The sequence below is a fragment of the Crocuta crocuta genome, unplaced genomic scaffold (assembly GCF_008692635.1).
Source record: "Crocuta crocuta isolate KB4526 unplaced genomic scaffold, BGI_CrCroc_1.0 scaffold322, whole genome shotgun sequence".
Taxonomy (NCBI): Eukaryota; Metazoa; Chordata; class Mammalia; order Carnivora; family Hyaenidae; genus Crocuta; species Crocuta crocuta.
In genome coordinates this window covers 4,523,395-4,538,595 of record NW_027532592.1, presented here as the reverse complement: position 1 = coordinate 4,538,595, position 15,201 = coordinate 4,523,395, and the positions used below count along the sequence as shown (strand labels likewise).

At 51.1% G+C, this 15,201-nt stretch overlaps 1 protein-coding gene across 1 annotated transcript in view; it reads right to left on the bottom strand.

Moving 5' to 3' along the window:
* The window catches only part of TP53BP2 (tumor protein p53 binding protein 2), a 46,353-nt gene that overhangs the window by 9,099 nt on the left and 22,053 nt on the right, over positions 1 to 15,201 (bottom strand). The window contains exons 4-13 of the mRNA XM_077779846.1: positions 13,711 to 13,793; positions 10,031 to 10,132; positions 7,832 to 8,006; positions 7,117 to 7,265; positions 6,635 to 6,799; positions 6,201 to 6,426; positions 4,578 to 4,688; positions 4,126 to 4,274; positions 2,594 to 3,053; positions 691 to 1,454 (exon numbers count right to left, since the gene is read on the bottom strand). Coding sequence (XP_077635972.1) covers positions 691 to 1,454; positions 2,594 to 3,053; positions 4,126 to 4,274; positions 4,578 to 4,688; positions 6,201 to 6,426; positions 6,635 to 6,799; positions 7,117 to 7,265; positions 7,832 to 8,006; positions 10,031 to 10,132; positions 13,711 to 13,793 — 2,384 coding nt within the window. The remainder of the gene's footprint in view (positions 1 to 690; positions 1,455 to 2,593; positions 3,054 to 4,125; positions 4,275 to 4,577; positions 4,689 to 6,200; positions 6,427 to 6,634; positions 6,800 to 7,116; positions 7,266 to 7,831; positions 8,007 to 10,030; positions 10,133 to 13,710; positions 13,794 to 15,201) is intronic.

The following is a 15,201-nucleotide window of genomic DNA, read 5'->3' as shown; positions in this document are numbered from 1 at the left end:
CACATACCAGGTTCAGGAAAGCTACACTCCACTACTACAGAAAGACGTCTGAAGCCGCAGCCTCGCAGGGACGAGAGGCTGCTCGACTCTGCGGAGCCAACCGCGTGATGACGTGTCAGAGCCACGTCTTTCCATTCCCAGCCTCACGCAGCTTCCATAACGGGACCAAATGCAGGTGGAGAAGAAACGAGTGTGGTTTGTATTCCAAAAAACCCAACTCTGATTCTCAACAGAGAAAAGGGCTCTTCCTAAAATAAAGGTGTTCTTGGGGCACCTGGGTGGCTTAGTCGGTTGGGCATCTGACTTCGGCTCAGGTCATGATCTCACTGTTGTGAGTTTGAGCCCCGCGTCAGGCTCTGTGCTGATGGCTCAGAGCCCGGAGCCTGCTTCGGATGCTGTGTCTCCCTCCCTGCCCCTCCCCAACTCACACTGTTTCTCTCAAAAACAAACAAACAAAAATTATAAAAAGTAAAGATGTTCTTCATTCTGAATATACTTAATTTGTAAGACACTTACAAGACGCGCTGCATGCTAAGAGGCTGGGAAATAAAAGGTGAGCTGCAGACGTTTGCCACCCTGGGCAAAAAAGGCCCCAGCCCCCAGCGGTGGTGGTTCACGGAGCTCTGACAGGTGGAAGACTGTGACAAGGTGGGGGCACCCGAAATGACCAGGTGACACCACACTACTTACGGGAGGGAGAGAGACCTGCCCCGTGATCTCAGGGGGACGCAGGCTGCCAGCGTCATCTCCGGGCCCCTCGGATGGGTAGGGTGGGGGCGGGTACGGAGGGTACTCCTCCAGGTACACCTCCAGTGGGTGCGGAGCCTCAGCGCTAGGGTCCTCCGCGCTGTTGTGGAAACGCAGGCTGCTGTCTGGGACTCCTTCGGGCACACAGTCGGGGCCCGGGGAAGGGACTGGCGTGTCACTGCTCTCTGAGCCGGCGCCCCCCACTTCCTCTGGGGACACCGGTTCGGGGGCCACAGAGACCGCCTCCTTCTCTGGCTCCACGTGCAAGTATGGGTTCTGGATTTCTCCTGGGCCCTCCGAGTCAGCAGCCCCCGGAGTCGGTTTAGACGGATACGAGGAGACAGAGATGGTCTCCATGGCAGCAATGGTGGTCCTCTGGTACAAGAGCTTCTGGATGTTCGGCCCATTTGGCCCCTCTGGCTCCGTGATGGAGCTCCGCTTCTTTAGTGGCCGTGGGGCATTAGACAGTTTCTTCCGCAGGGCTTCCAAGTCAGCGTCGCTCTGGTTCCGGTAGGGGTTGGACAGGAATGGCAATAATTTGGTGGGGCTGAGCGGTCGAGGAATTCGTTCGTTCTCATGGTTCTCGTGCACTGGTGCCCCAGGCTCCGGCTCTGGCTCAGGACTGCCGGGCTCAGCCGGGCTGCCGGAGTACACGTTCTCGGGCTGCTGCTGGCTCTGCGCGGCGGCCAGCACGGGCTTGCCGTAGACTGAGGGGAGAACGGGAACAGAGCCCTGGTTAGCATTTGGTAAAACCCAGCTAACAATAACTATAGCGTCTTTTAATGTTCCAGTCGCCACCCAGGACCGTTCAACACGACTGATTTTTACACCCAACCAAGGCTGAAGCGAGGCTTCGTCTCCGGCGTGGTGAATGTCTGATGGGAGGAAAGCCCTCACTGAGTAGCGTTTTATGTGCCGGCAAAGAGATGCCGTCCTTGCAGCTCTAAGCCATCACCCACTGTCGCGTACAAACTTAAAATCAAAATACGAAAACAGAGTAAAGCAATGGAGACTGGTAATACTCTCCCGTGTGCACATCAGAAGGAAGCCTACACTGCCCTCCCTCAGACTTTTCAAAGGTAAACCCACGTGGGAAATCGTATTTGGCTTCCCAAGTTCTCAAGAACCACTTCTATTTGCTGAAACTAGTCCCCTTATCATTCTGACTAGATCTAAGCTTTCCAATTCCCAACCCCCTGTGTCTGTGGGCCTCTCTAATGACAAGAGCCTGCTGCAGCACGTGCAGGAATCCTCTGCTTCGGATCGCTTTTGGGCCACATCGAGCCACACTTAACAGGCTCATTTCGTGACTGGAAAGCCAATTTCATTCCATTACCACAGGGTAAACTTTATTCTAGTTTTATAAACTAATGGCTCTTAGAACTCAGCAGATTACCAGATCGTAGATCTTTTTATGTTTTTATATTTAACTAGCAGCTGTGTGCTCATTAGAACAACTTCAAATATAGTAAGGAGCGTCATTTCAAAAAGCACGCAGGGGCAGCTGTGCAGGCCGCCTCGCACAAGGCCACGAAGTCTGACCTGCAGCCAGGATGCGGCCTGGTGCGCTGTGCCCGCCTGGCTCACGAGCCTCTGGGGAGCAGGGAATAAGGGCATGCAGTCACCACCGCACAAAGGCTGTATCTGCCGTGGGTTCTAGTTGTCCACCACCTCTGACCCCCCCCAGCGCCTACTGCAGGGCTGACGTTTAGCAGGAATCTTTTTAAACTCCCGATTAAAATCTGAACTCTGAGAACAAAGCCACATCGCCGTGGACTGAGAGAGGACCGCTCTGGGGAGGACCTGACCACGCCCCCGCGCCCGGAAACCCGGTCCGGCAGCTCACCGCTCAAGAAGTGCGGGCCTCTGGAATGGGTCTTGGTCAGCGCACTCTGCACCGCCTGCTGGAAGTTCTTCCCGGGCGCCTGGTGCTGCGTGTACATGGAGTATATGGAGCTCGCGGCCACAGTCTGGGGCTTCCTGAAGGGCGGAGGAGGGGCATCCTTGGAAGGCTGCGGAGTGAAGGGCCGCACAGCAGCCGCAGGCGGACTTTCCTGCTTACAAGCTGGAGCGAGGGCCGGGCCCTGGCCAGCGGAAGACGCGCCGGGCGACAGCAGGCCCCTCTGCTGTCCTGAGGTCTTGGGTTTATTTCCCACTGATCCAAGCACTGCGGCTGACTGCTGAGGGCTTCCATCTGGCTTAACGTCTGGTGGTGACGGATTAGTTTGCCCAAAATAAGGCAAATTAATCTGTTTTGGTTTTGACGGAACGGGAGGCGGTACTTTTGCCACATTTTTATTTGCAGCCTGTAACACACACACGCACAAATCAGTTAAAACATATATAAATGGGCACACAGAACGTTCTAGACTTGCAGCCTGCAACACGTGCACATGCAAAACCAGTTAAGACACGGTCTGAATGGGTGCACGGGATGTTCTAGACAACCTCACTTCGCCACTGTGAGTTATACTAAAAACACTAGCTCTGTTTTTTGTTTTTTTTTTAATTTTTTTAAAAATGTTTTTTAGTTCTGAGAGAGAGAGAGAGAGAGAGGGAGAGACAGTGTGAGCAGGGGAGGGTCAGAAAGAGAGAGAGACAGAATCTGAAGCAGGCTCCAGGCTCTGAGCTAGCTGTCAGCACGGAGCCCGACGCGGGGCTCAAACCCACAAACTGTGAGATCGTGACCTGAGCCAAAGTTGGATGCTTAACCGACTGAGCCACCCAGGCACCCCACTAGCTCTGTTTTTAAATCACCAGAAGTTTTAAATCTCTGAACTTAACCACATTAAATAAGGAAGTTCAGGAATGCAATACCACCCCTGCCCCCAAGCGATTCCGCCTTGCTGCCACTTCCAATGTAGGAAGCCCTGGGTGCCCACAGAAACCTTAACTGCCACCCCACATATCCAGACCGCCCCCAAACTGGAAACCCCCATGCTCCTGAGGAGGGACACAGGGCAGCCGCGGCGCTACAAGCACTCCTGCCTCGGCACATGCCATGAGTGGCCGTCGGGGGCCGCGGGCTAACACACCAGGTTCCCCACCAGATCATCACAGACAGAACCTCGGCTCCCAATTCGTAAGAAACAAGGTAACTGAGGCACATGATACGATGCTCTTCGATGCACCCATGGTTTTTTAGAGGATCACAAGAAATAGGAGCTGGCCACAGGCAAAGCAGCCACTCTCCAACATGGCGTGAGACCACAGATCTACTTAAGCCGCAGAACTTACAATCGCCGAGTTCTGTTCCATTTTCTAATCCTGCAGATACACTCTGGTTTGCTGTCCTGCTCTCCCTCACACGCTACGCTCTCTTCCGAGGAGCGGGATGGGTCACGCAGCGGCTGTTAACCCTGAGCTTCCCTGACACACCTGAGCATCCCGCAAGATGTCCTCGCTGCTCTGGTTTTTCCTCAAGGCCCCACAGGGGGCCGGGCCGGCTGACTGGTCCACTGAATCCAACATGGAAAAGGGGCGAACTTTCTTCTCCTTCTCTCTCAGGGGAACCTCTCCATCATCCACTGGAAATAGGGGGAAAAAAAAAAAAATCACATGGATATTCAAGTCTGTTTATCATACAACTTCTTTTTCACATGAAGTTTCTCTCTCTTCAATATCTCTGAAACTCTGTACCCACTAAATGCTTTATTTTTAATCGGATTTAAAGAATAACCCAGATGCTCTCGTGCTGGTACTTTAGTCCCCAGGCAAATGAAGTGCTCAGGAAATAAATACTATCCCCAGTGTCAACACATGGGAAAACTAGAGACCAGAGAGCTGCAAGAACATGCATGACCCCACCTTGTCCCCACCCTGGTCCCCACCTTGGTCCGGGGCCCGCCCAGAGCTGGCAGGTGCAGGCCCAGAGGGCTGGCTCGCAGTGACGTCTGCACTTGGGGGACTCCAGTCAGGGCCGAGCGGATGGATTTTAGAGCCTAGAATACAGAAAAGCATCCCCGGGTAAGCCGGCACTGTCAAGACACTCAGTTCTAACGGCTCCATTGCCGCAGGGAAGTGTAATCTCTAAAAACAGCTTCAAGGGGCACCTGGGTGGCTGAGTCAGTTAAGTGTCCAACTTCGGCTTAGGTCATGATCTTGCAGTCCCTAAGTTTGAGCCCCACATCGGGCTATGTGCTGACAGCTCAGAGCCTGGAGCCTGCTTGGGATTCTGTGTCTCCCTCTCTCTCTCTGCCCCTCCCCTGCTCACTCGTTCTCTCTCTCTCTCAAAACTAAACATTACAAAAAACTTAAAAAATAATAATAACAAAAACAGCTTCATATATCAGACTTACAACAATCCCACTAAACTTACTTAGAAAAGTAACTTTATATTTCAAAATTAAACTTAAGCTATTTAAAATTAATCACAGCAAGCAAAAAATCTGCTGGGAACAGTGAGGATACACTACGCATCAATGGTAAGAAACGAAATGGTCGGGGCGCCTGGGTGGCTTAGTCGGTTAANAAAAAAAAAAAACAATAAAAAAAAAAAAAAAAAAAAAGAAACGAAATGGTCACCATTTCACTGAGAGAACGAACTCGGCAGCCCCAGGGCTCGGGGAGACAAAAAGGCAGAGCTATGGACACCCGGCGTCTATCACAGATCGGCGCCCTCAGATGTTCTCTACACAGACCTGAAGCGTCAAGGCTTTGTCCTCATAGAAGCAAAACAAAAGGAGCTCTTTCTACTATAGTAACACCCACACTGGGCAGCCCTAATGATTCACGCTGGTGATTACGGCAAAACAATAGTGATTGTGAGGCTGGCGGTCCCCTGCAAGTGACAGCGGTCAGACCACACTGGCTGCTCCCTTCTTGCAGGGAGGGGTTTGATGAGAAGGTCTATAAGGGACGTTTTCACCCTGCTTTTCCTACAGCCCTCCCTTCATCTGCTCCTCCGGCCGTGACACTCTGGCCTGCACCTCCGCACGCACCTGAGGACTGCCCCGAACGCCAACATCACTGGCACAGGGAGCCTGTTTCGTTCACTGTAAGCTTCCAGTACGTTTAACTTTTCTGCTACAGATTGCTAGCAAGCAAAGTCTTGTGCGTAAGCAGGTGTGGCAGCACACACACCTCTGTTCAGAACGCACTCACCACCACACCCTCTGTAAACACGGCAGCACTGCCCACATATGGGTTTTTTTCAGAAAAAGTTGTCAGGTTTTTGACGTCAGATCAAAATCTCTATTAACGAGAAGGAACTGACAACAATTTTCACCACAAAAATACTACATTTCACTTCATTTCCAAACAGAACCATATCATTTAGGGTTAAGAAACTTATCCCTGCACCAGCAAAAACCACAAGGAGGTTCTTAACATTTCTACAGGAACAAGGGACAGAAAGACATTTTTAAAACCCCCCAGCTGGGGGAAGGACAATGGGGACGGGGAGCGAGAGCTGCAGAAGGGCTGGAGGGGAGGGGAACAGGGCCTCGCATCACCTTTGTTCTGGGCAGCAGCGGACCGCGGAGTGGGCAGTGTGCGCACTCGGAGCTGCCCCTCCGAGGCCTGCAGGGCCATGGGGCCGTCCGGCAGAGCGGGCTTCACCACGAGTTCTGGCCTCGAGGGGACACGGGGCATCGTGGACGACTGGATGTAGGGGCCCACGGCGGCCACGCGACTGGGTGGTGGCAGCCCCTGCGGAGGTGGGGCTCCATCAGACGAAACCTTTGGAAGAGGCACAGGACCTTCAGCGTGACGGCCCGACGCATCGAGCTCAGAAAGGGCTGGGACGCCTCAGGGTGATGTTTACAGGTCGGCACTTTCAGGGTCTCAGGCCAGAGGTAGGAGACATGTCCCAAGCCACTGACGGCCCAGCAGGGTCCGCTCTGCACCCCCCCCGCCGCCCCTCGTGCCCTGGAGGCGGCCCACCTACCGGGGGGCCCTCCTTGTGCTGCAGTGCCGCCTTCTTCTTCCACAGCCGGTCCCGCAGCTCGTTGACACGCTTGTCCATGACGGCCACCTCTGAGTTGCGCTTGTTCAGACACTCCCGCTGCTGCTGCAGCTTGGCATTCTGCTCCTGATTCAGTCTGTTCCGTAGCTGAATAGAATTGGGGGGCAGGGAGCAAGAAGAAACAGTACTCAAGGGGGTGGCCAAGGAGCAAGAGGAAACAGTTCTCAAGGGGGTGGCCAGGGAGCAGGAGGAAACAGTTGTCAGACTGCTTCCCTCCTCTGTGAGATCTAAAACCATCAGGTCCCTCTGCCCACCCCCGTCCCCTTCCCAGTTTCACGTGAAGGGTCAGCCCACCGGCTGTGGTCGCGAGGAGACCTCAGACCTCCCGTGTGGGGCGCTCTGACATGTGTCCTGTGCTCCCCCCCTAGCCTAGGTAAAGCCACTGCCCCGAGGGCCCGGCTCACCTGTAGCTCCTTGTAGAGGCGGTCAAGCTCGGNCCGGCCGTTCTTGAGCACCTCCAGCTGCCTGCTCAGCTCCTCCACGCGGGACACGGCCAGAACGAGCTCCCGCTGCTTCTGCTGGAACAGGCTATTCATCTGCTCGATCTCCTCCACTGGAAGGACAACAGGGACGGTGACCCGAGTTGAACAGAAACCCAGAACGGAGCGCTCCCAGGCAACCGGGCCTTGCGACCGGCCTCGGGACGCAGCGCGGGCGCTCCCAGACACGGCCCGGAACCGCTTTCACAGGCAGCTGGGATCGATCGGCAGGCTCACTTCTGAAAGAGCCTCTCTCTCGACATGTCTCTGGCAGGGCCATATCCAGAGCGTTACTCAACGGCACACTTGGGCAACGATGAGGCTTATTTAGAGCTTTGAATCTCGCTTTATGAAAGCCGCAGAGGGAGTCGGTAACTCAGTGAAATTTGAATTCAGTGGTACTATAACAGACAGACCTATTCTATGAATAAAAACCCTACGTCAAACTTCTAGTCAAAAAGTACTCACAGGAAAAACAAACAAACAAACAAACAAACAACTAGGACGTTTTCCAAAAGTGCAGCTGAATTCTGGTCCCGGGAACCGAAGGCGTCAACACTGCAGGGAATTCCGCCTTTAAACAACTTGGAAGTGCCTGCGTGCAGTCGCCAGCCCGCCCGAGTCCCCCCAGGCCCCTCACCGAGCCGGCCGTTCCGCAGCCTCTTCTGCTCCACGTGGCCGCGCAGCGCCCGCACCTTCTTCAGCTTCGCCTCCTGGCTCTCGGCCACCTCCCTCAGCCTCTGCAGCTTCTCCTGCTCGGCCGCCTGCTGCTGCTGCCGCTCGTCCTGCTGCTTCAGGAACTTCAAGCGCTGCTCCTGAAGACATGGGCGGTGTCAGGCGGCCTTCCCGGCAGGGGCGCCAGCACCCAGAAGGAACCAGGGCCCAGCTGGTGACACGCCCCTCCACTCCCCACCCCACCCCCCCGGCCCTGCGTTCTCGTGGGGACAAGGCCCGGGAAGGAGCGTTCTTGTCCCCGTGGTTTCCACGCCACCAGCGGGCAGCGACCGGGACCAGGCTCAGAGCCGCAGCTGCAAGGTCAGGAGAAGCTCCCACAGGACGAGGACCCGCTATAGGCACGGGGGGTGGAGCCGGATGTGGACCCCCGCCCCGCACGCTGCCACTTGCAGGCTCCAAACCTGTGCAAATCGCACAACCTCATAACCTCGTGCCGCCTTCCTCGGCTCAACAGTGGGGTGACCAGCGAGGAGGGAGACGTGAAATCTCCTCGCACGGGGCCGCACACAGCTAGTGCACACTCAACACACACACTTAGGGAAGAGCCGAAGAACCACTTAACGCTCTAGAAAACCACAGCGTAACATTTTCTATTATACTACTTTTTTAACCAAAACCAAGTAACAGAGCCACACAATTTATAATCAAGAGTAAACTTCTTGGGTTAATATGCCAGAAACGTATAAGTAACACAAAACAGTTTCAAAATAAGACCCCAAGATTAAAGGTTTATTCTATTACTCAACCTATTTTTATCTATCAGCACAGAGCCTGCCGTAAGACTTGATCTCATGACCTGTGAAATCATGACCTGAGCTGAAATCAGGAGTCAGACACAACCAACTGAGCCAACCAGACGCCCCAGAACATGCATTTTTAAAAAATGTTTATTTTGAGAGAGTGAGACAGTGCACAAGCAGGAGAGGGGTAAGGAGGGAGGGAGAGGATCCCAAGCAGGCTCGGTGTCATCAGTCAGCACACAGCCCAACATGGGGCTCGACTACGAACCGTGAGATCACGACCTGAGCCGAAACCAAGGGTCAGACAATTAACTAACAGAGCCACCCAGGTGCCCCCAAAACATGCATTTTTAGCAAGACTCCTAAGTGATTTGTACACAAGTTAAAGTCTAAAACATGATGTTACACTTGATTTTGAAGGTGGTTGCACCTGCCATCAGAGACAGAATTGGATACCCGGGAACTCTAGCAAGTATGACAAAGCGGGCCACAGGGCGCGTTGCTGGGACCTCACACGCCAGACCAATGGTACCCCAGCTCCGGTGAACTTACAGTCACAAAAAGACTGGTCAGGTGCAGACACTGAGTGTGCAGACCTGGGACAGTGGGTGAGATCCAGCCTGCTGTTTTCAGAAGTCTGGTTTTATCGGAACACAGCCACCCATTCGCTTATGTCTATGGCTGATTTTGTGCTACAACCACAGAGCTGAGACAGTTAGGCCTGCAAAGCCCCAGGTGCTGACTCCCAGCCCGCCCCTCTGGAGGAAGAATGGTGATGTCTGGTGTAGACCAGGAGCCCCTGTGGAAGAAGTATGGTGACATCTGGTGTAGACCAGAAGCCTATGGCTGGCAGGACAGGCCGCAGAGAGACCGGTCTGGACAGTTACGAGGCTTCTTAGGTCTCTCACCTGTCCAAGGGCAGCGTGAGGAGCAATCTAGGGGGCAGGAGTCTCAAAAGAAGGCAACAGCCTGTCATCAGTGCCACACCCGGAAGGGGACCACGACAGCACGAGTTGACTGTAAAGTCACACTCGCTGTGGTATTAATTCAGGACAAGGCCAGCCCAGAGCAGTTCCTACCAGCGACGTCAAAGGGTTCCTGACACTTTTCCTCTTTTATGGATACACAATGTAATGTGGTTAATTCGGCTCAGAATCGGGGGCTCGGAGATCCCGAGCACGGGGGTGATCTAAGGATTTCTAAAAAACGCTTTGGAAAGGGAAGAAAGCACCAGAAGCAGGTACTTGTAGGCTGCATTATCATGGTGTGCGTGTGAGGTGACTGGCTTACAGGATACGGTGGGAACAGCCTGGCTCACACTACGATGGCGAGGCCGTTCCGTCTTTCACAAAACGAGACGTTACCTTGGTGGCCAGCATCTGCTGCTGGGCCTCGATCTGCTGCTGCTGACGAGACGCCATCTCCTGCAGCTCGGCCAGAGTCAGGTCCATCCTGGGGCTGCTCACCTGCACACAGAGCCACACATGCTGCGGATGTGACAACATGGTCACAGAGGCCCCTCCCTTGTAGGTCTGCCGAAGCTTCACCTGAACCCAGCACAACAACGTAGCCATGTTCTACCATGATATTAAAGAAACCAGTAAGTTTTATATTAATATCCCTGCAATGACTAAGTTTAGATGTAAAACATACTAACAGACCAACACTCTTCAAGTTATACATGTAAAATTATACAATTTCAACAGTGACCAAAATGGAACTACTTAGAATTACCTTGCTCTGTAGTTATCAGAAAAATGCTGTTTGATCACACTGAACATGACATTGGGGCAGCTAACCAGGAATGCCGTCATCAGAATGACCTTTAAAAGTAGGACACAGGCAGGGCCTGGGTGGCTCAGTCAGTGACTTGACCGACTCCTGATTTCAGCTCAGGTCATAATCTCATGGTTCGGGAGTTCAAGCCCCACATCGGACTCCATGCTGTCACAGTGGGAGTCTGATTAGGATTCTCGCTCGCTCTCCTTTTCTGTCTGCCTTCCGTGTGCGCTCTCTCTCTCAAAACAAATAAACTTAAAAACTTTTTAATATGACACTAGCATTAAAAAACTCANTTCTGTATCTCCCTCTCTCTCTGACCCTCCCCTGCTCACACTGTCACTCTCTCTCTTTCAGAAATAAAAACATTTTAAAAAATTAAAAACAACCAAAAAAACCCTCCAAGATACTCTGAGTTATGAGGAACAAACAAGATGTCTACTCTCAACACTTCTACTCAACACGTCCTAGAAGTTCCAGCCACGGTAACAGACAAGAAACGGACAGACATTGTATCCAGTTTGGAAAGGAAGAAAGTAAACTGTCTTTACTCACAGACAAGGAGGAAAATGCTCTGGGGTCTACAAGAGCCACCAGAACCAGTGAGTTGTTTCTAAGAACGCAGGATAACAGTATGCAAAAATCAACTTTATTTCTATATATTAGCAACCAGAAATTGAAAAAACACTTACTGTTGACTTATTTTGAGAGAGAAGGCACGTACACAAAACCACATGCTTGAGCAGGGAAGGGGCAGAGAGAGGGAGAGAGGAAATCCCAATTCGAGCTTCAACCCACGAACCATGAGATCACAACCTGAACCTAAACGGAGAGTCGGCCACTTAGCAGATGCCACCCTGGTGCCCTGGAAGACTCTTTAAAGATTGTTCACAGTCACACAGAAACCACGAAGCACTCAGGAATTAACCTAACCCAAGACACACAAGACCTGCACCCTGAAAACTCACAACACTGGTGAGCAATGACCTGAAGCCAGGGTGAGCGACGCACTCGTGAATCAGAAGCTGACCCTGGCAAGGCGGCCATGCTTCCCAAACGGATCTGTGCACTCGGCAAAAATAAAAACTCCCAGCAGGCTTTTTCTAATTTTTTACCTTTAATTCCTTTTATTTTTTATTATTATTTTTAATTTTAGAGAGAGCATGAGTGGGGAAGAGGGCTGCGGGGGGGCGGAGAGAAGACAGAGAGAGAGATAGAAAGAGAGAGAGAAAGAGAGAATGGTAAGCAGACTCCATGCTCAGCACAGAGCCCAACGTGGTGCTCAGTCCCACTAGCCTGGGATCATGACCTGAGCCAAAACCACGAGTCAGACACCTAGTCAACTGAGCCACGCAGGTGGCCCTCCAGTAGGCGTGTGTCTGTGTGTGTGTGTGTGTGTGTGTGTGTGTTGTGTGTGTGTGTGTGTGTGTGTGTATGAATGGACAAGCAGATCTCCAAATCCTCTACAGGAGGGCACAGGGTTTAGAGTGGCCACAGCAACCTGAAAAGGAGTGAGAAAACCCACATGGCTGAGCGGAAGTCTTCCCCGCACTGCGGTGACCGACATGGCGAAGTGCCCAGGTCCAGACAGAGAACGGAGAGCACAGACAGACCCCCATGTGTACAGAGCAATGGACTTGAGACAAAGGTGCAAGGCCCTTCCAATACACACAGCCCGGTCACCTGGACGCCCACGTATAAAGCAGCACAAGCTCGAGTCCTCGCGCAGCAGCCAAATGCTCAAAGTGGGTCAAAAAATTAAACGCACAAGAGCACAACAAAGCTTCTAAATTGAGCAACTGTCCTTTTGTTAAATTAAGAATAGATCACAGATCAGGGGAAATATTTGCAAAGCACAGAATAAAAGACTTGGATCCAGAATACAGAGAGTTCTCCCACTCAGTATTAAGAAAGCAAAGAAAACCTGGAACAGAAGAGGTGAACAACTACATCACTGATAAAAGACACACAAAAGGCAAACAAGTGCGTACACCACAAGCTGTTTGAGAAGTACACGGTAAAAGCCTTGGTGGACCACCAGGCACCGAATGACAAAAGTTACACCAAATGTCGCCAAGGCCGTGGGACAACTGGAGCTCTCTGAGAACGCAAAACAAAATGTTCACCCTGGAAACCAGTTCGGCAGCTTCTTAAAGAGAGCACTGAGCCAGCACCCCTAGTAGCTAAAGAGAAATAAATGAATGTGCCCGTGCAGACTGGGACCCAAACATTCAGGATGTGCCCGTGCAGACTGGGACCCAAACATTCATTACAGCTTGATACAGAGTAACCAGAACCCAGAAACAGCCCCGACGTGTCTACAGGCGAACAGACCAACAGTTGTGCCGTATGCGGACGATGAAACGCGTCCCCGCAATGGAAAGGCATCAGCCACCGACCTCCATGATGGAAGGCATGAACATAACATAAATTCAGACAAAAAGACAATATACTGGGGGACTCCATTTAAGGAAGATTCTAGAAAACACAAGTAATCTGTAGTGACAGCAAGTGGACAAGGGGGTCCTTGAACATGAGGAGGGAGGAAGGGAAGGTTATAGAAGGACACATGGACACCCAGCGGGATGGACACTTTCACTGTCTTGATTACAGTGACACTGTACAGCTGTGTACGCATGTCAAAACTTACCAACTGAGCACGCCAAATACATGCAGTTGTGGGCCAATTACACTTCATTAAAGCTGTTTAAGAAAAAACCCAGTGAGGGGGAAAGAGACACTGTGTTGAGATGCACTCAAATCCTATTAATGGCGAAGACCACTTCTTGTCATCCTTACATGCGTCTTCCATCCCCGTAAGAGAAGTGGAAGGTCTAAGAGGAACCAGGAGATTTTGGGGAAAGAGCGGGAGCAAATGGTCTGGATTCTCACACAAATTTCCTGCAGACTCAGGAAAGAGAACGTGGCTACCCCCTCACAGTATGGACAATTCTGAGTTCTGAAAAGAAAACGTCTGCCACCACATAGTAACCCAAAGATCCTCACTGAGATTCATCACTCACTCAACATTAGTTTTGTTCTGAATCTGAGGCATTTCCAGCATCAAACTGCTCTCAACAGTCACCCCGCCGAGATAGTTAAAATCAATTCTTTCTATGAAATAAATTTAAAATAACCTTTCTAGAAGAGGGCCACCGTTCATAACCCACTGAAGAACAAAGTAACAATGAATGTGAGTTAAAGGTCAAAGGGCAGGTCACTGGCACCCATGCAGTGCGGATAAAAAAAGAAAATGATCACTTACACCATTCTCCTTCCTTCGATGCTCACCGGGAACTTTTACACCGTTTCTTCTTAAACTTGGATCCTGAGACCTGGGTCCACTCACTAAGCACAAAATAATAAAACCGGCATTAACACCAGAATGGACAGGTGCCCATGAGGGGTAGTTCATCTCGGAGTTGCCACTACTGCTCTTGGGTGTCCCAAGTAGAAAGGATGCCACAGACAAAACATCTCCCAGCATCTGCTCCCAGCCGCTGCTCCCAGCGTTCTAGTTAGCTACTCAGTCATGAGATCAACGACTTCCACTGAAAGAAATCAGTGAAACCCAACCCCGTGCTCATAGGCATGTTTATAACTTCCACCGAAAAGCAGCAACTGAAAACAGAGTAAGAGGCATCTTGAATGTGTTTGGTTTACTGAGGATACTTTACGGGAGGTCATAAGTACTTCCCCATTTGTTCCAGTAACAAACTTCCATTTCCTTAACCTGGAAAAGTACTAACTAGAAAACACTGTATATCCTGCTTTTTTGGCTAAAAAGAATTTTTCTGGAGCCTGGAACCTGCCTCAGATTCTGTGTTTCTCTCTGCCCCTCTCCTGCTATGCGCTCTCGCTCTCTCTCTCAAATAAATGACTATTTAAAAAAAATTTTTTTAAGAATTTCTCGGGGGTGCCTGGGTGGCTCAGTCAGTTAAGTGTCCGACTTCAGCTCAGGTCATGATCTCACGGTTTGTGGATTCAAGCCCTGTGTCAAGCTCTGTGCTAACAGCCAGCTCAGAGCCTGAAGCCTGCTTCAGATTCTGTGTCTCCCTCTCTCTCTGACCCTCCCCTGCTCAGTCACTCTCTCTCTCAGAAATAAACAAATTTTTTAAAAAATTAAAAAAAAATTTTTCAAGCCAAAATACATGGGTTTCTCAGTCCCAAGTACTGCATTATAAAAGAAAAATCGTCTTAATTTAAACTGATGACATTATATGAGGCACCTGGGTGATTCAGTTAAGCGTCTGACTTCAGGTCATGATCTCCTGGTTTGTGGGTTTGAGCCCAGCGTCCGGCTCTGTGCTGACAGCTCGGAGCTTAGAGCCTGCTCGGATTCTGTGTCTCCTTCTCTCTCTGCCCCTCCCCTGCTCATGCTCTGTCTCTCTCTCAAAATAAATAAACATAATTTTAAAAAATTTAGACTGCTACGTTATAAGAAATTTGTAGCATCAACAGTTTTTTGAATATAGAAAATTAAGCTTCTATCTGTACTTCCCAGATATTAGGAAACACATGATCTCCCAAGAAATTTTAGATTAAAATTTCTTTTCAATTAAATGTCTATTATGCCCACTTGAAGCTCAGCACAGAGGCCCATGCCCGTAAGTAAATGTCTGTCCTCAGAGCCAGCTGTCATACGGACACCTAAGGTGAATACACCAGCGGAATGAACCTCTGTTCAGCCGCTGACCACACGGCTCAGGTGATCTGTCACAAAACTGCTGCAGGAGAACAAATCCTCCACTGGAGA